The sequence below is a fragment of the Microcebus murinus genome, chromosome 1, assembly GCF_040939455.1.
Source record: "Microcebus murinus isolate Inina chromosome 1, M.murinus_Inina_mat1.0, whole genome shotgun sequence".
NCBI classification, from domain to species: domain Eukaryota; kingdom Metazoa; phylum Chordata; class Mammalia; order Primates; family Cheirogaleidae; genus Microcebus; species Microcebus murinus.
The window spans coordinates 45,613,872-45,639,423 of record NC_134104.1 but is presented as its reverse complement, the minus strand read 5'-3'; the positions used below and the strand labels follow the sequence as shown (position 1 = coordinate 45,639,423).

The 25,552-nt window shown below is 39.7% G+C and overlaps 1 protein-coding gene across 1 annotated transcript in view; it reads right to left on the bottom strand.

The window, feature by feature from the left end:
- Positions 1 to 1,190: 1,190 nt before the first annotated feature.
- The window catches only part of LNP1 (leukemia NUP98 fusion partner 1), a 36,838-nt gene continuing 12,476 nt past the window's right edge, over positions 1,191 to 25,552 (bottom strand). The window contains exons 2-4 of the mRNA XM_020287861.2: positions 14,007 to 14,204; positions 4,958 to 5,185; positions 1,191 to 1,428 (exon numbers count right to left, since the gene is read on the bottom strand). Coding sequence (XP_020143450.1) covers positions 1,279 to 1,428; positions 4,958 to 5,185; positions 14,007 to 14,165 — 537 coding nt within the window. The 5' untranslated portion in view covers positions 14,166 to 14,204 and the 3' untranslated portion in view covers positions 1,191 to 1,278. The remainder of the gene's footprint in view (positions 1,429 to 4,957; positions 5,186 to 14,006; positions 14,205 to 25,552) is intronic.

The window sequence follows — 25,552 nt, the reverse complement described above, 5'->3', positions numbered from 1 at the left end:
CACACCAGCAGCTACAGAACTTTTCTAAATGTCAGTTTCCTCAACCAGAAAGTGAAGTGAAGAATAGGTCAGTGATGACTACGTTAGATGTCCCCTTGACTAGATTAAAGTATACACAGATAACTGGTAAAGCATTATTTCTGGGTGTGTCTGTGCAGGCATTTCTGGAAGAGGTCGGCATTTGAATCTGTGGACTGAGGAAGGAAGATCCTCCCTCACTCAATGTGAATAGGCACCATCCAATAGGCCTAGATAGAACAAAAAGGCAGAGGAAAGGTGAATTAGCTCTCTCTCTTCCAGAGCTGGAACACCCTTCCTCTCTTGGCCTCAAGGTTATCTGGCCTTTAAACTCAAGGACTTGTATCTGGCCTTTAAACTCAGAGACTAGCACCAGTGCCACTTCAGCCTCAGACTGAGAGTTAGACCATCAGCTTCCCTGGTTTTGAGGCCTTTGGACTTGGACTGAGCCACACCTATCAGCTTCCTTGCTCCTCCAGCTTGCAGACAACCTCTTGGGGGACTTCTCAGTCTCCATAATCTCGTGAGCCAATTCCCCTCATAAATCTCCTCTCGTGTATCTATGTCTGTATATACGAGGGCTGTCCAGAAAGTATCCAGACCTTGTTAGTATAATAAACATCTCTATTTTTCATAATACATAGCTGGATACTTCCCAGACAGCCCTGGTGTCTCTTATTGGTTCTGTCTCTCTGGAGAACCCTGACTAATACAAGGCCCACCTCAGAGCAGTGAGGATTATTTTAAGTAATGCATTAAAGCATTCCACATAGTACTTGGCACGTTAATTACCAGTTCTCCTGAAATGATGGCCATTAGACATACTTACATAATTATTTCTAATAAGAAAGTAAACGTAGAGTCACGCCAATGACTTTTATTATATTTAAGATGATTTGTGAGGTTGACGTGGAAGAAGGGTTAGTGAAGATATGTGGGTGGCTCTTTAAATATCTTTCTTACATTTTCAAAATTTTCTTTATTCTATTAAAATGCCTTTTATTCTCTTTATTCCCATAAAAGGCCCACAAAGCGGATGACACTGTCAACTAACATGCCAGCAGCAGTCGGTATGACGCAAGTCGCCCCGTGGAGCAGCCTCATACCCCCCCACTTCAGTCTCTCAGGCTCTGCAGACGCTCTTCACAGCTGTCCCCTCCCCCCACAGCTGTCCCCTCCCCCCCACCAACGTGCTGAAATGGTGTGTTAGGGGTCACAAAAACAGAGTAGCATTTGGTGCCATGATGTGGAAGCAAAGTATTATTCAGGCCCCTTTTCAAGCAGGGGAGCCATGCATGCTTCTCTGGGTTCTTCTTTCCTGGAGCTCCTTCCTTCCTCTACTTTCTTTTGGGATCTTATCTCCATCCTCAGGCGTTCCCTTTCATTTCTCTCCTTCCTGCTCTCAGGTCCCTGAAAAAGAGGATCAGCAAAGGGTAGAAATGCACCAGCTGCTGACAACACTTCACATTTCTCTTAAACAATAAGACATGAAGAAAGCCCCGATCATTTAGCAGACGTCCACATCTTCGGTTCTAGAAATAAATCAGCATAAGCCTAAGAGTGTTGCTAACGGTTTTAGTCACAAAGAAAAGGAATAGAGGGCTTGAGCATCAGCAGACAACCTGGGAAGGAAACTCAACCTGCACATGACTGTGACTCTTTGCTTCTGACAAACTGAGGGATGTGATTTCCTAGCATGATGAAATTAATAGTCTCCTGGTGCTTTTTGGAAAGGAAAGTGGCACGTGAGACCACACATGGAATGGTTCTAATCCCCGTGTTAACTCCGTAAAATTACGGTAATAGTAGGGTTCGCACTAGATTTTAATGTGAGGATTGTGTGAAGAATGAAATGTTCAGGAATGGCATTCAACCAGATGAACCTTCCAAAACAGGTTGCCCTGGGGTTTTCCATATTTTTTCCCTGATTTATTGAATGCGTATTATAGTTCTAGGATCAGGAGAGATGACACTAAATAGACCCTGTTTCCTAAACAAACCTAAAAGGAAATCAGAAAATAATTAATAGCGGTAAGTGCAATGATAACTATAAACTGGGTGATATGATAAAGGACTATGGCAGTCACATGAGCAAGGTCAGCACGCAGCCACGCAAGTTGACAGTGACGGAGATGTCTGGTCACTGTAGTGGTGTCAGCTACTCTACAATGTTAAATTGTTTTTATACCTCGACTGTTTCATTTCTAGTCTTAGTAGTTCATTGATTAAAGTCAGAAACAAAACAAACAATGAAGCAGAGATACAAGTTAAGAGGAACTTAAAATTTGTACTAGCTCTGTAAGCCTGTCTCCAGATGATTTCCATCAGATCCATTGCTTACGCTCGTTTGATCAAAATTCATATTTTGCAGTCATGTATGTCTCTAACACTTGTCAGAACAGTATAAAAAAGAAAATATCGTGATGATCATTTCCAATTTGGCTTTTCCCTTATTGAGAAGAAAGACTTTTTGAGAAATGCTCATAAATGATTATCTAAAATATATTTTCTTATCACATCACTTAGAAACAAAATGTGAAAATTTTCAAAATAAGCCAGCTGAGTTTTTCAATATCAAAATGAAAGAACTTATTGTTGTTGGTCATTATCAGGCCATAAAAGCAGTTTCTGGTTCTTTTTGATGCCAAAACCTGTAAAATTTAAGTCTAGATATTAGTATACATTTGGTCCCCAAACAAAAGATAACATATACCATTTTTTAAATTTGCTGACAAATTACACTTTTTAATGTAGTTAACTTTAGAAAAATATGTAGACTGCAAAAAGTTTAAAAGTATCTGTATATGTTCTGAATTTTTAATTTTGCTTTAAATTTGATAATATCTCTTTAAAAACTGGTATAAAATATTTAACTTTAAATCAGTTATAATATATAAATTTTTTAATGATTTTATAAATTCCTAACAGGTTTCTCAATATTACATACAATTGTGGAAAGAATTGTTGAATCAAAAAAGTTGAAAAACCTCCCTTGATTATCTTGGACCTCAAAAGAAGAACTTGGAAAATAAATGGAACAAACATAGTTTATATTTTAGAGATAATGTGATGTATATGTCTTTAATTAAGCAAACTGACTTTATGTTTACATACATTTGGGGCTTATAATATTAGCAAATGAATTTCAAATAAGCAATTATATGAGTATGAGTTATTATATAAAAATTTTTTGAAGCCATCAGAATCAGTAAAGAACAGCTCAGATTAAAATTTTTTTCAAGAGATATTTATGCCCTACCTTGTTTAAGGAAGGATTTAAAGCAGATACATCTCCTGAATTGATATACATTTTAACATGTCAATTTTAAAACAGGAATTCTTTCACTTCTGTTTTATTCCTGCTATAAGTTCATAATCTGAATCTAATCATGGGGAAATATCCCAAATTAAAAGTCATCCTAAAAAATAACTGACCTATAGTCTTCAGAAAATGCCAATGCTCTGAAAGACAAGGTAGACTAAGAAACTGCTCCAGAATACAATAGATTTTAGGGACATGAAAATTGGTCACAACACATGATCTGGAATTTCACTATAAAAAATGTTATTGGGACAACTGACAAAAAAATATAAATAAGGTTTATAGAGTAGATTTAATAGTAATTAATTTGTATTAAAAATTTAATAGTAATTTAATTGTATTAAATTTAATACAATTTAATTTAAGTGATAAAATTTAAGTAATAAATTTAATAGTAATTTAATTGTATTAAAATCCTGAGTTCAATTATTGTATTTTGTTAATGTAAGAGAACGTTCTTGTGCCTTTGGAGATGGGAAGGAGAGAGGCATAGGCAAATATGATAACATGTTAACATTTGAAGGGAATCTAGGTGGAGGGTATATGGGAATTCTTTGTCCTATTCTTGCAACATTCTCTAAGTCTGAAACCTTATCAGAACAAACAATATAAAGAAAAGACAAAATAGGAATTCTTAATAATAAGGTTTAGATACAGTAAATGACAACTGTTCACTATTCTGCCTTCCTTATTCCTCTTCGAAAGTGAATCATAGATATATAGGGCCACTCTGCAAGGCAAAGATGCACAGTGGGAGTCCCAACAGCCAGGCTGCTAGGTAGATAGCACTCACTGTGCTCAGATGGACAAAGAAGTAGGAAGCACCCAGGTGTTTTCACCTGTGCATTCAGAGTCTGGCTCAAGAACCAGGAGCCAATACTCCTAGGTTTAATTACTTGCTTTGCCTACTACATGGCAGCAACCTATTATTATTCCTGTTTTGCAACATACAACAAAAAAACAAAGACCCACAACAAGGAAGTATTTTTCTCAAGGCCATTCAGTGAGCATGTTGCAGAGTTGAAACAACCCCCAAAATAATTGGTCTCTAGTATACTACTTTATGCATCAAGTTTGGTATCATCCACGGAGTTTCTTTTCTTTTGCCCATTTCAAGTCCATCTCTCCTTTGTGTTTTCCTTAGACTCTCAGGGGGTTCATTGTGAGCACCAGACCACTCCTACTCTTGGATACTTGCTCAACTGTCCAGAGAGTTCCTTCTGTGTGTGATTTTTTAAAAGTACAAGTGAAACCAACCCCATCATAGACTATTTGCTAGTGAATTAAATTTGAAAGGAGAGGAGTCTTAGAAGGTTTTCTCTTTTTCAAGTAATAAAAGGAGAATGAGTCACAATTACTTATAATTAGGTTGATGAAAGCAGGCTCAAAGAATTAGAGGACCTTGGAATTCTTCCTACATCAGATGTCTTGAATAAAAATAATAATTACAAAATTTTGTTCCTCTGAGCTATCTTAAACTGTCATTTTTCAAAGATCTCATCCCTACGCTGTAAATGAAGGAGGAGTTAGATTTGTTCTCCTCAAACTTGAGGAGGACAAACTCTTTGGATTTCCTTTTCTAAAGTGGCTTAAATAGTCAATAGCTCTGTTACATACCAAAGATGCAGAACGTTTGGTTCTAAAGCACAGTTGCTGTTCAAAGGAATCTGAAAATTCCTGAACTCTGGAATGGGATCTTCCTTTTGATGCCAGTGGCTCCTTGAATGACCCATCCCCTGAGTATTTTCTGTAATCCCGCATATAGGTACAGCATCGCAATTCCTGGTCCTCATGAGAATGCCTTCTAGGATGGTGGTCAGATGATGTAATTCTGGAAAGCATATTCTGGGAATACAGAATATAAAAATGTACAGTATAAAGAGACTATACAATGTCAGCACAGAGGCAGAATGTTTATAAACAAATCTCATGTTGAAATGAAATATTATCTTCTTGATCAATAAGATCTGTCTCATATAAAGAGGCAGCAGAGTCAACTGGTTAAAGATTAAGTAGACTATCCCAAGACTAGCTTTGTTGTTTGCTACTCTACCATTAGAACACGAAAATGAGGCACTCCAAGCCTTAAATCAGGTGTCCTCAAACTTTTTAAACAGGGGGATGTCCCTGTTTTTTAAACAGTTCACTGTCCCTCAAACCATTGGAGGGCCAGACTACAGTTTAAAAACAACTATGAACAAATTCCTATGCACACTGCACATATCTTATTTTGAAGTAAAAATCAAACAGGCTAAAACACCCGCATGTGGCCCAAGGGCTGTAGTTTGAGGACCCCTGCCTTAAATTGATATACAAAAATAATTTCCAAAATGCTTCTTTAAAATCTTCTAAGAAAGCCATGAATTTTAAGAAATAATATAAATGTGAATATTTATACAATTTCGATATGGAGAGAGAATCTCTAAGCAAAAGAACAATGGAAGAAGTAGTCATAAGGAAAAAATTAATTTATATAAAAATAAAGCCAATGTGTATCCAAAACAACATGAACAAAATTCAACCATAAAGAAACTAAAAAAAGTGCTACATATTAATGTTTAATAAATATCTATCTCACACACACATACAAAGAAGCCATAGAATACAATGACATCAATGTTAAAATTTCAGTTAGAAAATGAGCAAAGGACAGTCTAGAGAAGCCAAACTTCTTAAAAGAATTATGACACTTGCTGTCTCAGTTTCTCTCACTCTCCAAACCACTCCAATCTAGCTTTTGCACTCACAGCTAATTTTGGTCAGGATATTAGTTTCCATGTTGCCAAATTCTGTGTGTTTTTTGGTCTTTATCTTAATCATTCAGTAGCATTCAACTCGAGTAGCCCACAGGACCTTTCTGGAAATAATTTTTCCTTGTCTTCTACCACTGCAACTCTTGCTTCCCTTTGATCTTCCTGTCACTGTGATTTAGACATTTGTGTTTACTTTTTCCTTCTATCAGCTGATAACTGTTGAAGTACCCCAAGGTTCTAGACTAGTCTTCTTTCCCCACCTTTCCTTTCTCAATTTGTACTCTTTTCCTAAATACTCATCCCTAGGCTTCAATTGCTAGCTATAATTTTATTTCCTAATTTATATCATTAACCCAGGCTTTTCCCCTGAGATTCTGCTCATTCAGTGTCTTCTGTTGGTGTCCCATGGGCACCCAACTCAGCTTGTCCAAATCTGAACTGATCATCTCTCCTCCCCAACCTGCTCCTCCAGTGTCCCCTAATTCAGAAAATGGCCCCACCATTTGCCTGGTTACTCAGGCCGGTAACTCAGGAACACACCCAATTGCTGCATCACCAGATTCTACCGCTCATGAGTCTCTCAAAACTATATGCTTCTTTCCAGCACCACTATTACTGCCCTAGTCCAAGTCATCCTTATCTCTTACCCAGATTATAGCAATTGCCTCCGAATAGTGGATATTGTGTATTCACTCCCACTGCCTTTAGTTCATTGTGCCCTCAGCAGCCAGAATGGTTAAAAAGCAGCAAATTCATACCTGCTCATCTTTTCACTTTGTACCTCGTCTTGCACCACCGCACCTCTTCAGTGACACAGCCTCACTGGTCTTTGGTCAGTTCCTCCAGTCCACCTACTCCTGCACAGCACAGGCGCTGGCACAGGCAGGCCTCCCTGCCCTTGACCTCATCCACCCCCTACCCTTTCACCTCCCTAAGGCACAGCAGAAACTGCATTTCCCCAGAAAGCCTTTCCTACCTCTCTGATTGGTTCAAGTCCCTGTTAGATGCTCTCCTGGGATCTCAGATTTCTCCTTTGATATACTTATTACAACTATAATCAGTAATTTGGGTAATTTTGTTCAATGCCTCTCTTCTCCATTAGTCAGAATGCTCCTCCTGTGTACAGCCTTCCTGGAAAGGCTTTGGCAATATGTGTCAAAGAGCTTAAAATATCCCCTTCCTTAGATGCAGCCATTGCAAATTGCTATGGGCTGATTGTGCACCCCCCAAAATTCATATGTTGAAGCCCTAGCCCTTAGTAGCTCAGAATGTGACTGCATTTGGCAATAGAGCCTTTTAAAAGCTGATTACGTTGAAATGAGATCATTATGGTGAGCCTCAATCTAATCTGACTGGTGTATTATAAGAAGAGGAAATTTGGGCACACAGAGTGACACCAGAGTGCTCACTCGCAGAAAAAAGACCAGATGGGGACACGGTGAGAAGGTGGCCATCTGCAATCAAAAGACAGAGGCCTCAGAAGGAAACTTGATCTGGGACTTCAAGCTTCCAGAACTATAAGAAAATAAATTCTTAAGCCACCCAGTCTGTGGTGCTTTGATGTGGCAGCCCTAGCAAATGAATACATGGGTCTAGAAACTTACTCTCAAAAAATAATCAGAAATATGGTTAAAGATTTGCAAAGCTGCTAAGATACCTAAGATAAATATGTATGTTTTAGTCTGTTTACTGCAGGTTAGTCATGGGCCTAGGTGCTGTGGATAAGGTGGGGAGCACAGCAGGCACAGTGCCTCCCTCTTGGAGCTTGTGTCTACATGGGAGACATGCTGAGCAAACAGGGCATATGCCTACATCCTTAGCTAAATGCTATAAAGGGAAAGTTCAAGGTGTAACGAGAAGTTAGAACAGAGTCAAACTATGTATATAGTGGGTGGGTGTGGGGAGCTGGGGGAAGGAGATCAGAGGACTTCTGTGACTGCTTAAGGATTGAGCCACAATCTGAAGGAGGAGCAAGGGTTAATCAAGAGACAGGGACTGCTTTTCAGCGGGAGGATGAGCACCACAAGGCAGAGGCGGCAGAGGGCAGAGGCACCGCCTCTGGAGGAGCTTGCTGGCATGAAAGGAAGCGCTTGGCTTGGTGGGGATGGGGAGTGCAGAGGGCCTGAGAGGAGCCAGGAGGGCTTCAATGAGGAGACCCTGAGGGATTCAAGGAGGGCAGCTTCACAAGTTTGGCCAAACTGCTATGAGAGGTTTTCTCTGTGATGTGCTCTTGTTTTTTTCTTTCTCTTTTTAGTATTTTCATAGTTATCTCTAGTGATTATGTATAATAGATCAGGAAAAAATAATAATTATGCCCTAAAAACGTGAGAGTGGGAATAAAATGTGGCTTTGTACAAATGTCCTTTTCCATTAAGGAGCCTAAAAAGAATGGCAATAGTTTTGATCACAAGAAAATAAAGTGTATATTGAAAACTCCTTATGTCAGATAGGTTTTCTAGCTTGTCTCTTCGCTTTGGTGTGTGTGACTTTGTGGGGAATGCACTTAAAAGAGAATTCTGATTGGTTACAGGGAGAAGCTTCCCCCTTTAAAAATGTTTACTTGCTAGAAAAACTATTTTTGGAATTTTACATGCCCTTCTAATGTCATTTCCCTCAAAAAGACATGAAACAATGTCCTAAATAGCTTAAAATCAGCTTACCCATCAATCTCCCACACTGTGACGTGGGATCTTCTCACACTGAGCCAGCCTGGGCTCCTGGGCTACACGGTGTGCAGCAGGCACTGCCTGTGGGGACAATGACGCCCCAGTGCACCCACCCTGGCCCAAAGAGAGTGCTCTGGACAGCACAGCTGTCTCCACTATGGTCCCAGAACAACAATCTCTGTCAAAGAAAAATCCTATCACTCCCTGACCCCAAATCATAAGTCCTCATTTAAAAAGAAATTGGGTTTTTATGGCAACGAAACTAATCTGGAAGCTGTCATGGTGGATACATGTCATTACACATTTGTCCAAACCTCTAAACCGTACAACACGAAGAGTGCACCCTGATGTACACTGTGCACTCTGGGCGATGATGTGTCAAGGTAGGTTGATCAATTGCAACAAAGGCACCACTCTAGAGGGAATGTTAATGACGGGGGAGGCTGTGCATGTGTGGGAGTATGGGGGACATGGGAAATCTCTGTACCTTCTGCTCAGTATTGCTTTGTACTTAAAATGCTCTAAAAAAAGAAATTCTCTTTTTTAAAAGTGCCAATGAACTTAAAAGGAAGGGGGCAGGGTGAGTTGGTTATGTAATATTTTCACTTCAACAGCTTAACTACTTGATGTTATTTATTCTGGCTTTAATTGCAATCACCCTTCAGTTGCATCCCTCTTGCCCTGGAGCAAATGGTTAACAGCAAGATGAGACATGATAAGGAGAAAGATCCAGGTGCTAGGATAATAAAACCCATATCGAGTCTTCGTGCACAGTATGTACCAGGCGCTCTGGGGTACAAGGCACTCTGGGGCCCATGTCCTTGATTGCTAAACTCAGAATAAATTCTGTAAGGAAGTAATTCTTCTTCTTTTATAGATAAGGAAAATGAATTCTAGTGAGGCTAAGCCTTGCCTAAGACTTTACATGGCTAGTGACTTTGAGAGCCTAAATATGAGACACCTGGTTCCTAGATTTGCAATCCTAAATCCTTTGTCTTCAACAGCAGCAATAGCCTGTAAATATGACTTGTAACAATGTGCCAATTTTAATTGAATTCTATTACAAAAGTAATAAATAATCTAAAGGTCTTTAGGAATTCGTCTAAAAGAATTTTGTGAGGAGTATTTTTATCTTAGTCTATGGTTGGACATGGTGCCTCATGCTTGTAATTTTAGCACTTTGGGAGGCCAAAGCAGGAGGATTGCTTGAAGTCAGGAGTTCAAGACCAGCCTGAACAAGAACAAGACCCAGTCTCTAGAAAAAATAGAAAAAAAGAAAATTATACAGGCTTGGTGGTGTGTGTGTATGTAGTCCCAGCTACTTGGGAGGTTGAGACAGGAGGATTGCTTGAGCCCAGGAGTTTGATGTGGCTGTGAGCTAGGCTGACACCACAGCACTCTGTGGCATAAATTCTGTCATGGACTGAATGTTTGTGTTTCCCCTTCCCCAATTCATATGTGGAAGCCCTAATCTCCAATATGATGGGGCCTTTGGGAGATCATTGGGGTTACATGAGATCATGAGGGTGGGCTCCTGGTGTGACAGGATTAATACCCTTACAAGGACAGACACCAGGCTGGGTGAGATGGCTCACACCTAGAACCCTAGCACTCTGGGAGGCCAAGGTGGTAGGGCCTAGGCAACAGAATAAGACTTTGTCTCAAAAAAGAAAAAAAAGAAATTTATTTTTCACAGTTTTGGAGGCTGGCAAATCCAAGATCAAGGTTCAAGTTTCTTGCTAATTGGGCTCCTGGTGAGGAATCTCTTCCTGGCATGCAGATGGCTGGCTGCCTTCTCACTGTATCGTCACATGACTTCTTCTTTGTGCTCATGTGGGGAGAAAGAAAAAGAGCAAGCTCTCTGGTGTCTATTTTATTTTTTATTTATTTACTTATTTTTACATTTTTTTGAGACAGAGTCTCACTCCATTGCCTCTGACTGGAGTGCAGTGGCCTTATCATAGCTCACTGCAATCTCAAACTCCTGTGCTCAAGGGATCCTCCTGCCTCCACCTCCCAACTAGCTGGTACAGATGGGGTCTCACTCTTTCTCAGGCTGGTCTTGAGCTCCTGACCTCAAGTGATCCTCCCACCTCGGCTTCCAGAGTGCTAGGTTTACAGGTGTGAGCCATCTCACCCAGCCTGGTGTCTGTCCTTGAAAGGCTTTTAATTCTAACACACCAGGACCCCACCCTCATGACCTCATTTAACCCTATTTCCCAAAGGCCCATCTCCAAATACTATCATATTGGAGATTAGTGATTTCAACATATGAATTGGGGATGGGGGAACACAAACGTTCAGGCCATGACAGAACTTACGCCATCTGCCAATCTTCAATATGAAAATACCAACTAGTTTTCCATTGTAATATAAAAGAGAAACATTAAAGACAATGAAGGAAAGGGAAAATGAAAATTTTAGAACTTTAGAACTTTCTGTAAACTCCAGAACTTTCTGTAAAAATTAACTGACGGCATCTGGAAAAAATTTCCAAGTTTCAAAACTGTGGACAAAAAAGAAAATGAAGGAAGACAAGTAAAGAAGGAATTGGAGGAGAGAAAGAAGAAGGAGGAGGAGAAGAAAAAGAGGAGGAAGAAGGAGGAGGAGAAATTATTGTTGATACTAGGTACCAGGCACTGTCCTAAGCACTATATATACACTACTTATTGAATCTTCGCAACCCCTTTCTGAGATACATACTATTATCATCTATCCCATTTACGCATGGGGGATTTGAGGCAGGGAGAAGTTGAGCAGTGCGTTAAGGACTCAGGAGGCCAGCTCCAGAGCCCTCGCTCCTAACCACTTCACTCTGCTGCCTTTTAGCATCTCCTCCACCTTAGCACCTAGTAGAAGAGAGAAAAGTCCATAGAACATTTTGCTAAAAGCTCCCCTACAGAGTTCTCACTAGTGGCTAAAACTCTATCATTAGTTTCATTCCTTTGGATTAAGGAATTGCTACCTATTAAAATTAAGTACAAATGTCACCTGTAATACAAGAAGCCACTACCAATCATGAAACTTTATGGCACTCCTTCTCCCCCCAGATTTGTGTGAAAGTCCCCAGGGGAGCCATGCCACCAGCCCCGTAGTGAATGAGATACTGTAGGAAAGAATTCTCATTCTTAGAGTAGCCATCCTGAAGTTGATAAACGATAAAAATTAAAATTTAAAATATCTTTCACTGCTTTAAATTGAGAGTATGGAGAGAGAATAGGAAGTCGGAAAAGGTAATTTTGAAAAAGAAACCTTGAAAAATTTGAGCACATTTTTAGATAGGAAAGTTACGAATCCAAGTACAGATTCATTTTATAAATATATAGCACTATATAAATGGAGAATGAAGAATTAAATTTCCTAACTATTTTCCAAGACTCTGCCCACATCACCTCTAGGTCCTCTATTTATGTTCTAGGCCTATAGTCTTTCTACTCTCTTCAGTCAGACTGTAATATTTTTAGGCTTTTTAAAATTATTTTACTTTTTTTTTTTTTGTTTTTTTAGAGATGGGGTCTTGCTATGTTGCTCAGGCTGGCCTCAAACTCCTGGGCTCAAGCGATCCTTCCACCTCAGCCTCCCAAGTAGCTGGGACTATAGGCAGGAGTCATTGCATCCAGTTCAAGATTGAAAGTTTTATACCATGTTTTGTCTCCCTGAATAAACACATGCTTTCTTCATGTTAGTCTGATAATGAAATTCATTACAGACTTAGAGAATCTAAACAGGTTAATTCTGGCAAATGCCCAAAGCAGAGATGAGCAGAAAAAGATGTCATAAAGTTGCCATTTAGAATTTTATACAAAACACTTTCTGTGATTCCCCATCAGTTTAAGACAAATAACATTACAACCTAAAAGTGAATCCTCTAAATAGGATGGACTATCTCAGTTTTAAAAGCCTGAAAGATGCTGAAGTTTATTCAAGAAACTATATTTTATAAGCCATTTTTCTGCCTTTGTTTTCACATTTTCTAAGGCTCTAAGGGGCTTTTGTAATAAATAGTAACTCAGTTTTTCTCTTTGTTTATGCCTTGTTCTCACATCTAGAAACTGGATACTAATCATACTCCTGGTTCACACAGTATGAATACCTTACTTAATGTGGAACATAAAAGATTAAAATGAGAAGTGATAAGCCGGTATTTATTTTATAACAGAACATGTAAAGTTAGAGTAAGAAAGGTTCTTGGAGATCATCCAGTCCAACACCCCTTCTTTTTCAATTAAGGGACTTGAAGCTCAAAGAGGTGTTGAAACTTCCCCTTTGTCCCCAAGTATCCAGTTGGCAAGAGATCTATTTTGAAATATTTGTGTCACAGAGAACTCTCATTCCTCAAACTTGCTGATCACCAGGAGTAAAAGAAATTGCCTTACACACTTTAATATACCTCATAGGCATTATGCATGTGGGAAGCCTGGAGCTAAAAATAAAAAATCATTGCCCTAAAACTTACTTGGTTCTGGGTTGGTAGAAGCAGGGGATTGGGGAAGTATTCTCTGGTCACTGGAATTCTACATGATTTATAAAAAAAGAACAGCTGTATTATTGCTGGGTAACTGTGAAGCAGAAGACATATGTGTCTACTGTGCAACCTTCTAGCACCACACTTGAGCCATGAAAACTGCTGCCTGTACCTGCTGCTGAGTCCACACCTGGTCAGGCCCCTCTTGAGAGCTTTCCTGGAGCTTCTTGCTCCCCAGACACTGAATGCTCTGCCTAGCCAGAGGAAAACAGTGCTGAGGGCAGGAGAATTTTGGCTCCCATGAGAAAATCAAACTGGTTCCCCGAAGAACAAGTATACCAAATTTATCAAAGGTATCAATTTGTCCTATGGAATCCCCGATTCCTTAGCAATTTTCAGCATTCCAAATGGAAATCACACATTGATCCCCAATGCTACGCAGACTGAGCATGGCATCAAGTTTCTTTCCTTTGGCTTGAATTCTATCACTCAGTGGGATTATCTCAGGTTTACCAGGAGCTCTAAATAGCAGTTAAAGATATCATAGATAACTAAAAATGAAGAAATCACTACCTATTAGATGAAAATCAGGTCCCTTTAAAGATATGGTAAAATAATAAAAGGATTTTTTTTTTTTTTGTGGGTAAAAAAAAAAAAAAAGGTTTGGAAGTACTGGTTTTAAACCAAAGAAAACTTTATACCAAAAGACTCTTCAAATAATTCTCTAAGAAAAACCCCCTCCCCTCTTCCAGCTCTCCCCTGCTCCCATGACAATAACTCACTGGGCAGGGCAGAGAGGTTTTCCTGTGAATGGTGGCTTGTGGTCGGTGGTGGCGTTCCCGGAGTCCCCTCTCATCCTCCTCTCTCCAGCTGTGACCCCAGAAGCTGCTCATCCATTTGGCAAAAGACACATCGTCGTCGTCATCATCTCTGTGCTCCATGTACAGGTGACTCAAAATACTGAAGGCCTGACCCTAGATCTGACAGAGGGAAATATCACTCAACAAGGCTGACTGGATGAAAACCAGGATCTCCCCCAAAAGACAAAAGGAAACTGATATTTTAAAATGGTCTCCGATAATGGCATCCTTGAAGAAAGATTTACTAAACAACCACCTCATCATCAGGCAGCCTTAGGCAATTTCTATTTATAAATTGTGCAGCCCACATTCCCCTCCCCCTTGTCTTTTTAAATTGAGAGGCTTTCTAATCCTTCCATTGCCAGGGCTCGTGCCTCACAGCCTCAGGGTGGGAAGCACAGTCCACCGCCTGGTTTTCCCTGTGCTTTGCTGCCAGTGGCATGTGATGGCATCTCCAGCTGTCAATGATGATGGAGCATGACCCTCGCAATATGCCTGTCAGCTCCAGGCTAGCTCTGAAATGGGGCCACATAGAAGGAATAGACTAACTGCAGCTTGCAATGTGGCCAGCTCCAAATATAAATAATGTACAAGTGCATGTAAAATTTACAGATCTTAAGTGCACAGCTTGATGAATTTTTACATATGTATACCACCATGCAGGTGAAGGCATGGAACATTTCCAGCACCCCAGCAGGCTCTGTCTAGCCCACTTCCAATCCATACTCCCTTCCAAAGGTTACCATTTCTGACCTCTGTCACTATAAATCAATTTTGCCTGTTTTTGGACTTTCTCACAATGGTGTTATACAGTATGGAGTACCTTGTGTCATTCAACTTTACATCAGTGAGAAGATACATTCATGCTTTTGTAGTAACATTAGTTTACACTGTTGCATTAACATTGCATTGTATGAATGTCCCATGATGTTTTTTTCAATTTAGTCTACTACTGATGGCCCTTTTGTGCTGCCATTTGGGTTATTTCTAGTTGGGACTATTATAAATAACGTTTATTTATGAACGTTAGAGTTCATAAATATGAACTCTATGAACAGTAGAGTCTCTGTCTTCTACTGGGAAGTTTTCAAGGTAAATAGAATATTACATTTATGGAGCTCATATTTGCATCAAGTATAGAGCCAAGTATTTCACATATGCTAATTTCGTTATAACTACTCGGTGACTGGGAGATTTGTATCCCAATTATGGATGAGGAAATTGGGTTTCAAATAGATCAACCCTTGCCAAGGTGAAAATAATACTAAGCAGTAAAGCCAAAGAATAGAAAAACAACATCCAAAGTCTTTCCACCACTCTGCTAGTATCCCAAGAGACCTTTGGGAAATCTTGCATTTTAAAACAGGGATTCTTGGCCATTTGCCATATGAAAATGCTTCCTTGAGCTGCAAAAAGATAGGCTGGATGACTATGACCAATGTTTGTACAGCATGGTATCACGACTACTATGTTACTAAGAAAAAGTAACCGAAGTATAAAGTCGCTTGCAACATTTTGGTCTCTTGCTTTAAATAGTGAGAAATGTGTTCTTGCTACTTTGTAATATTTTTATTAAAGAATGGAGGAAGCCTGCCTCTCAATAACGCAGATGAGAAAGGAAGAGTTAAAACTGCATGTCACTACTGTTCTCTTGAGGAAGCAAGGACTAGGTCTGTCCACAAAACATGACTACGGATAAACCTTTTCTTTTCTATTCCTTCTAAGACAGGAGTGTCCTTTCTTCCAATTTCTGAAGTAAAAATAAATTAATCTTATGGGGAGGGGATGGAGAAGCCAAAGCAGATAATATCTAATTATTACTTTAAAGCACTTAGAGGAAAATTAGTGGGACTCTATTTCAGAATATCTTTGAGTAATGGTCATCTCTTGAAGTTTGGAACCCTTCCCTTAATGTCTTATAGACAGAACCAGTTAAGGTATTGGCAAATGTGCAGGAAAAAAGCACATAGCATGCCTGAGGCTGTTAATCTTTAGAATGATTTGCTTACAAGGTTGGCCCTTGGCTAGCATCTAGAAATGTCTGGTAAACAGTTTCCTACAATGATATAAAACTTCCTCTATATGATAAAAGTGGCTCTTATGCCTAGACTGTACACACAATGTAGCTCATGCCGAGCACCTGTTTTCTTTCTGGGAGTCTAGAATTTTGGTATGTGCTAAGCAGAGGGTGTGTCTTAGTCAATTCAGGCTACTAAACAAAAAACTATAGACTATGTAGCTTAAATAACAAACATTTATTTCTCACAGTTCAGGAGACTGGAAAGCGGAAGATCAAGGCGCTGGCAGAATCAGTGATGGGTGAGGACCTGTTTCCTGGCTTCGTAGACAGTCACCTTCTCACTGTATCCTCACATGGCCAAGAGAGGTTATCTCTTTCATGTCTCTTCTTACAAGGGCTCTGTATTAGTCAGGGTTCTCCAAAGTAGGATATATATATGATACATGAGGAATTGACTCATGCAATTATGGAGGTTGAGAAATCCCACAATCTACCATCTGCAAGCTGGAGAACCAGGAAAGCCAGTGATATAATTCAGTCTGAGTCTGAAGGCATGAAAACTAGGGATCCAGTAGTATAAATCCCAGAATATACTATATTCTCTCTGGGCAAGAGAAGATGAGATGAGATGTCCCAGCTGAAGCAGTGAGGTAAGGGGAAAAGGGGCAAATTTCTCCTTCCTTCACCCTTTTATTCTATCCAGGACCACAAACAGATTGAATGATGCCCACCCACTCTGGGGAGAGCCATCTATTATACTTTACTGAGTTCACCGATCCAAATGCTAATCTCATCTAGAAATACCCACACAGAGACATCCAGAAATAATGTTTAATCTGGGCACCCTGTGGCCAGTCAAATTGACACATAAAATTAACCATCATAGGCACTAATCCCACTCATGAGAGCTCCACCCTCATGGTCTATTTCTCTCACCAAAACTCCACCTCTAAATACAAACACATTGGAGATTAGGCTTAAACATATGAATTTTGGGGGACACAAATATTCGGTCTATAGCATGCGGTCCATACCCTACATGACCAGCACTCAATAAAAACCCTGGACACTAAGTCTCTAATGAACAGATACATAACACTTCACACAGTTTGTTACATGGAGGAATAATGGAGGAATTAAACACATCCTATGGGACTTTACTGGAAAAGAGGTTTAGAAGGTTGTGCCTAGTTTCCTCCAGACTTCGCCCTGTATGCCTTTTCGATTTTGTGTTTCCAGTTTTGCTTTATATCCTTTCAATGTAATAAATCATATGCATGGGTACAACTATACACTGAGTTCTAGCAAATCCTCACGCTAGGAGTAACAGTTAAACAGGAGCACCTTACATTCCGGCTGCTGAGAGTTTCTCAGCTGAGAAACTCTGCTATATGTTAATCCCATAAATGTTAAGTTTACTATTAGGGGTTTGAGTAAACTTACAATGAAAAAAAGAAAGTTTTTTTTAATGGCTTTTATTTTGTGGCTATTGCACCTGAATATATGATAAAAACTGATGTAAAATATTATATGCTTGTAATTTCATAAATGTTAGAGGGATTATCCTAATTAGGGAAAGCTGCCCAATAAAAAGTGTTAGTAGAAAACATAACCTTCTCATTTTTGCTGCTGATTGGATGAGCTACAACTTAAACTCATTGAGTATTTGAATACTGAGATCTCCATAACTGATGATGTTTGCGATGCTTTTTGCTTGTTGAAGCCTATGGGAAAAGGTAGACAACATAGAAGGAGAGAAAATCTTCACCAAAAAATATACTTTTTGAGCTTTAAAAAGCAATTTTCTCTTGGCTATATACCTAGGAGTAGAATTGGTGGGTCATATGATAATTCTATGTTTAACTTTTTAAGGAACCACCAAATTGTTTTCCACGGTAGTTGTACCATATTACCTCGTATTTTTGTTGTTGTTATTATAGCCATGCTCATGGCTGTAAAGTGTTATCTCATTGTGGTTTTGATTTGTGTTTCCATAATTACTAATGATGTTGAACTTCTTTTCATGTCTTTATGGTCATTTGTATATTTTCTTTAGAGAAATTTCTCTTCAGGTCCTTTGTCCATTTTTAAATTGGGTTATTTATCTTTTTGTGGTTGAGTTTTGAGTTATTTATATAATAATAGGCCCTTATCAGAATATATGACTTGCAAATAAAAACAAATAAAAAGCAGTGTTTAGTTTGCTAATAAGTTCTTGTGAAATCAGATGTCTGACCCTTGAATGTTGATGATTTTCAAGCCTAATATGCATATTTTTGAGTAGGTCCATTTGGATTCTAAAGCTGACAATATAAAAAGGTCTTTAAAAAGCTGTGCTTGTCACTTTGACTTAGAACACAGCTGTTTGGCCCTGCAGCCTCTTGGCTTTGCTGCTGCTAAAGAAGAAAAGTTGCTAGCTTTTTTGGAATCCTAAATTCATAGATCCTAACTACCTGGAACTGATGCTGAACTAAAACCTGATACTATCTGTGATGGATGGTTCCAAGCTTCAAAAGTGGGTATAGGCTCAATGAACGGAATTCAGACCCCAGGACTATATAGTAGGTTAGCTTACGACACCCCTCTGTGGGCCCATAAACTACAAAACATCATGGACGCTGAATGACATTGGATCACTTGACCATTTTAACCCTAGCTGCTGTTGGGACCAGTTGCACCAGAAATGATTGATCACTAGAAACCTACATGTCCACATCATGGGGAGTAGGACTCCCCATCCACTCCTGACAGATGGGACTCTTGGCCCCTTCTCAGGGTCTCACTGATGTTAACTTGTGTTCATTTTGCCAGATTATTTGAAATTTGCAACAATGGACTGATAGTCTGACTCTGCTTTGCTTACCTCTCTCCTTAGTTAGGTAGTTTGATTACTAAATACAGCTATCTCCAGACAGAGATTTAACTTTTCTGGGATGCTTCCTGAATAAACGATCAGGACAAAAAGAATGGGGTTATGTAAACATATTCTGAAAATTTTTGAAAATTCAGGATTTTGTCCTAACCTTTTTCTGAACATAATGTGTTTTTTGCTATTGTTTTTCAATAAAAGTTACATAAAGTTACATAAAAAATTATTTTCTATGTAAATTCTTTAGTCCCTCTCGCACCTAATCCTTCCTGATAAAAGGTCTAGATGAGAACAAAAAATGACTGGGAAAAAATGTAAAGTTATGATTTCTGAATCAGTCACACTGATTTTGTAATAACAGAGACAAAAAAAAAAAAAAACCCAGCATCTGGGGAGATGAGGGGAAACAGGGCATTAATGATCTGCTTTTCATAACTGCTCCTGAACGCCAGTGTTGCCTTTCCAAGATGCTGTTAGGTCTTGAATTCAACCTCATTGCTGAGCCTATGATCACATCTGACAGTTCTGACTATGAGTAGGGGGTGGTGCAGTTCCTACACTTTGCCAGAACACTTCCACATTCATGATGTTGTCCACACTCATGAGGCAAATGAACCGATGCCATAGGCAAGCAAAACGGATGGGGCAGTCCTTCTAAAACAAGGACTCCACTGAATTATTTGCACTGGAGAAGGAACTCCAGGGCAGGAGGCCCCATAGTGGGAAGCTAGACTGGGAGCTCTATTAACCTGTATTACCTGCCTACTGTATATCCATATTGGGGTGACTTAACAGTTACAAGCTCTTTGTTTCTAAGGGTACTCTGGGGTTGGACTTGTGTGTGTACCTTGACTGGCATGGACTGCTTCAGCCCTGCAAGGCATGCAGGTTGGCTTTCACTTGCTAGCCAGAGTTGTGCTGTGCTTCAATTGATGCCTCAGGCCAGGTTAAAAAAAAGGTTAACACAAACACTTAAGGAGAAAGCCAGCTGGCTTCCTAAGATTGACCTGTAGAGTTAAGGGAATTTGTTTTAATTGGCTAAATCCAGGAACCCTGGATTTCAAATAAAGTCAATACTGCAGGTTGTCTACACCCTGCATCATAGGGCCCTACTGATATTAATTTTGTTATAAAATGCTTTGGCCAAGGGGACAGACTGCAAAAAGGATTAACGTAGCAGGCCTGCAACTGCTTATCCTATGAAAGTCCTGCTTATTGGCTGGCTTTGGCAGGCATCTGGGAATTCAGCTGGCAAACAGTTTTTGCAGTAATGTAAAACTTTCTTTCCCTAAATTGTAAGAGTGGCCTAAACTGTTTGTACAATCACTGTGGTTTATACTGAACAACGGATTTTCTTCTGTGAGTTCAGAATTTTAGCACATGCTAGCCTGAGTGTGCCTACATGAACAGCACCCAATAAAAACCTTGAGTACTGAGTCTTTATTGGGCCTTCATTGTAAACACTTGCTTCGTCTTCGTGCATATTGTCACAACTCATTGCTGGAGGAACTAGCATGTCCTGTGTGACTCTATTGGGAAAGGACTCTTGGAAACTTGAGGCAGGTTTCCTCTAAACTTGCCTATGCACCTTTTCTCTTTGCTGGTTTTGGTCTGTATCCTTTCACTGTAATAAATCTTAGCTAAGTGTACAACTCTATGCTAAGCCCTGTGAGTCCTTTTATCAAGTCACCAAACCTAGGGGTGGTCTTAGGGAACCCCAATACAGGAAGGAAAGGGAACTCTTCAAATCTTTGACCAAAACTTCTCCCAAAGCAGCAAGATATAGATTTACCCCAGAAGGAAAAAGGATTTGGTCTACGTTACAGAAAATTAGAACTCCATTGTGTTCCAACTCCAATTTGTTTCCTAGTTAAGCCCATTTCTTTAAAAATATGAGGAAATGATGGCTCCCTGCTCTGCCTGGGCAAAGATTCTTGTAACAAACCAGGGGCAGCAAAAGACCAGCAGCAGCAAGTATCAAGTCTCAGCACCAGAAGAACTGCTCTTCTGGCCTGGCCCAAGAGGAGCCCCACCCCACTCTTGGAGCCCAGCCACCTGCCTTCCCCAGCAGGGGCCCTGGACATCTGCCTTGAGGAGACGCTGCCAGGGGCATGGAACCAAAGTGAGCTGGCCTTTTGACCCTGCACTAAGGCTCTACTTTTTCAAGCCCACAGCATATACCCTAAAGCTCTCAAGAGGCTGAGATAGCTGTAGTTTTCCAGAGTTTGAGTCTGTTTTCTTATCATGTTTAATGTGAAAGGAAGACTTCCTCTTAGAAGATACACGTTTGTAGTGCATGTGTTCTCATAAAGCAGCCAGACATCATGAGTGCCCAAGTAATCAGTGACAATGATCCTTGAGCTATGTGAAAAAAAAAATGGCTTTTCAGTGCTTTCTTCCACATTCACATTCTCTCTCCACATTCAAGGAGACTATGCAATGACGAAAAGATTTTCCCTTTATTGAGTTCATTCCCCCAATGTCATGGCTCCTATTGTTGTAAGACATTATTTCATAATGTGAAGTTTCCCAAGAATGGAAAAACAAGCACCACATATACTCACCAGCAAATTGGTATTAACTGAACAGCACCTAAGTGGTCACATAGGTACTACAGTAATAGGGTATTGGGCAGGTGGGAGGGGGGAGGGGGGAGGGTATATACATACATAATGAGTGAGATGTGCACCATCTGGGGGATGGTCATGCTGGAGACTCAGACTTGTGGGGGGAGGGGGGAAATGGGCATTTATTGAAACCTTAAAATCTGTACCCCCATAATATGCCGAAATAAAAAAAAAAGTGGGCAAAGGACTTGAACAGAAACTTTTCTAAAGAAGACAGAAGAATGGCCAACAAACATGAAAAAATGCTCAACAGCTCTAATTATCAGGGAAATGCAAACCAAAACCACAATGAGATATTACTTAACTCCAGTGAGAATGGCCTTTATCAAAAAGTCTCCAAACAATAAATGCTGGCGTGGATGCGGAGAGAGAGGAACACTCCTACACTGCTGGTGGGACTGCAAACTAGTTCAACCTCTGTGGAAAGCAATATGGAGATACCTTAAAGCGATACAAGTGAATCTACCATTTGATCCAGCAATCCCATTGCTGGGCATCTACCCAAAAGATCCAATGACACTCTACAAAAAAGACACCTGCACTCGAATGTTTATGGCAGCACAATTCATAATTGCAAGGCTGTGGAAACAGCCCAAGTGCCCATCAATCCAAGAATGGATTAATAAAATGTGGTATATGTATACCATGGAGTACTATTCAGCTCTAAGAAACAACGGTGATATAGCACATCTTATATTTTCCTGGTTAGAGCTGGAACCCATACTACTAAGTGAAGTTTCCCAAGAATGGAAAAACAAGCACCACATATACTCACCAGCAAATTGGTATTAACTGAGCAGCACCTAAGTGGACACATAGGTACTACAGTAATAGGGTATTGGGCAGGTGGGAGGGGGGAGGGGGAAGGGTATATACATACATAATGAGTGAGATGTGCACCATCTGGGGGATGGTCATGCTGGAGACTCAGACTTGAGTCTTGGGGGAGGGGGGGAATGGGCATTTATTGAAACCTTAAAATCTGTACCCCCATAATATGCTGAAATAAAAAAAAAAGTAAAAAAAAAAGCTATGAAAACTATTTTTTAAAATATACCACTGTTGGTGTAAAAAAGATGACTGAAAGAAAGATATGTTTTCAGAGATTTACCTAAAAAATATTGGTTATATAAATATACATTTACCTTGACATTAAGCATCATTAAATCTGCAGGATTTTGGTTAATAATGCGCTTCATAATAGTTAAAGTTGTTAGATGTTAGAACAGGTTTTGAAGAGCTAATATATTATCTCTTCCACGGGAGACCTTCAAATATAAAACTGATTCTCATCTGCCAAAGATGCCATCTGTGCTGCTTTGTCTCCAGAAGTGTTATTAATTGGTTGACCTCTCAAGATCTCTTCAATCCCTGGGCACCTATGACTCTAAAACAGATTGAACTACTACTGCTAAAATTTACTGCTATGTAAAAACTTCATCAGACCAGCCCGTCCGTGTGTTATACTTCAGAAAGGGCTTCCTACAATTATTTACTGCAATGTGAAAGAACATAAACGTAATGTCTCAGCACTTTCTTCTGAGTCTACAAGCCTCTCCATAAGAAGTGCTTCAGAGAAGAACTGGGAGAATTAAGTCCCATTGTCTCATATCTGAGAGGGACAAAATGTTGCAATTTATAATAAAGGAGTGGATTATCAAATGCCACAAAATACTTGACATTTAGGAAAAGCAATTGCAGATTAAAATTTAAGTTGAGAAACAATGTGAAGTCTTCAGACTCTTAAAACAAGAAACCATTAATGAAGCTCCAGAAAAATATTTTCTGAGGATCAAATGTCAAATACTATTAGCATGAATAAGGCCTTTCTGGAAATAAATATGGCAAGATGTATTTAAAAGCTGTAAAACATATTCATACCCTTTGGCCCAGAAATTGCTCTTCTAAGTATTTTTCATAAGTAGAAAAATACTGCATACAAGTACATATATAGGATGTTTGTTCATACAAAGGATGAACATACAAGGGATGTATATACAAAGGATGTTTTTTTATCATTACATTATTTAAAATAGCAAAAATGTGAAAACATTTTAAAAGTATAATTAAAGATCAGGTTAATAAATTGTGATACGTTTATACAATAGAATTCTCTGCAATCATCAATAGTGGTAGGATTTGGCTGGGCGCAGTGGCTCATGCCTGTAATCCTAGCACTCTGAGAGGCTGAGGCTGGTGGATTGCTCGAGGTCAGTAGTTCAAAACCAGCCTGAGCAAGAGTGAGACCCCATCTCTACTAAAAATAGAAAGAAATTAATTGGCCAACTAATATATATAGAAAAAATTAGCCAGGCATGGTGGCGAATGCCTGTAGTCCCAGCTACTCGGGAGGCTGAGGCAGGAGGATCGCTTCAGCCCAGGAGTTTGAGGTTGCTGTGAGTTGGGCTGACACCATGGCACGCACTCTAGCCTGGGCAACAAAGTGAGACTCTGTCTGGAAAAAAAAAAAGTTGTAGGATTTAATGACACAGAACTTCTCAAAATAAAATATCAGGCCAGTCAAGGTGGCTCATGCCTGTAATCCTAGCAATCCGGGAGGCCAAGGCAGGCGGATCATTTGAGTTCAGGAGTTCAAGGCCAGCCTGAGCAAGAGCAAGATCCTGTCTCTATTTTAAAAAATAGAAAGAAATTAGCCTGGCATGATGGGAGGATCGCCTGAGCCCAGGAGTTTTAGGTTGCTGTGAGCTAGGCTTGAAGCCACAGCACTCTAGCCTGGGCAACAGAGTGACACTCTCTCTCTCTTTCTCTCTCTCTCTGTCTCTCTGTGTCTCTCTCTCTACATATATATATATATATATATATATATATATATATATATATATAGTGACAAAAAATAAAATATAATGTAAGGTGATGTTTAATTTTATGTGTCAACTTGGCTAAACCATGGCGCCCATATATTTGGTCAAAAGTTATTCTGGATGTTTCTATGAAGGTGTTTTTTTGGATTTTTTTTGAGACAGAGTCTAACTTTGTTGCCCAGGCTAGAGTGAGTGCCGTGGCATCTCACAAGTAGCTGGGACTACAGGTAGTCCCTCCCGAGTAGCTGGGACTACAGGCATGCACCACCATGCCCGGCTAATTTTTTTGTATATATATTTTTAGTTGGTCAATTAATTTCTTTCTATTTTTAGTAGAGATGGGGTCTCTCTCAGGCTGGTTTTGAACGCCCAACCTAGAGCAATCTGCCCACCTCGGCCTCCCAGAGTGCTAGGATTACAGGCATGAGCCACCACGCCTAGCCTATATGAAGGTGTTTTTGATGAGATTTACATTTAAATTGGTGAACTTTGAGAAAAGCAGATTGCTCTCCATAATGTGGGTGGGCCTCATCCAATCCCCTGATGGCCTGAATAGAATAAAGACTGACCTCCCCCAGCAAGAGGGAAGTCTGCCCGCAGACAGCCTTCAAACTCATCTGCAACATCAGCTCTTCCTGAGTCTCCAGCCTGCTGGCCCATCCTGTAGATTTTAGACTTGCCAGCCTCTGTAATTATGTGAGCCACTTCCTTAAAATAAATCTCTTTATATATGTATATACATATTCTATTGGTTCTGTTACTCTGGAGAACCCTAAGACATATAGTTTATTGGTATGATCCCAGATGTAGGCTATGAATCATGAGATTTCAGACAATTTTATTTTCTTCTTTATACCGTTTCTATTTTCTAAATTCATAAATGATCATATGTGATTTTCATAATCATGAAAATATGTCATTTTAAAATGACCAGTACAGGTCATATTTAATGATGAAAGACTGAAAGCTTTCCCCTGCAGATCAAGAACAAGGCAAGAATGTCCACTTTCACCAATCCTATTCAACATAGTACTAGAAGTTCTAGCCAGTGCAATAAGGGGTAAAAATTGGAGGGGGAGAGGAGAACACATAAAGATTGTAAAGAAAGAAATAAAAATGTCTCTATTTGC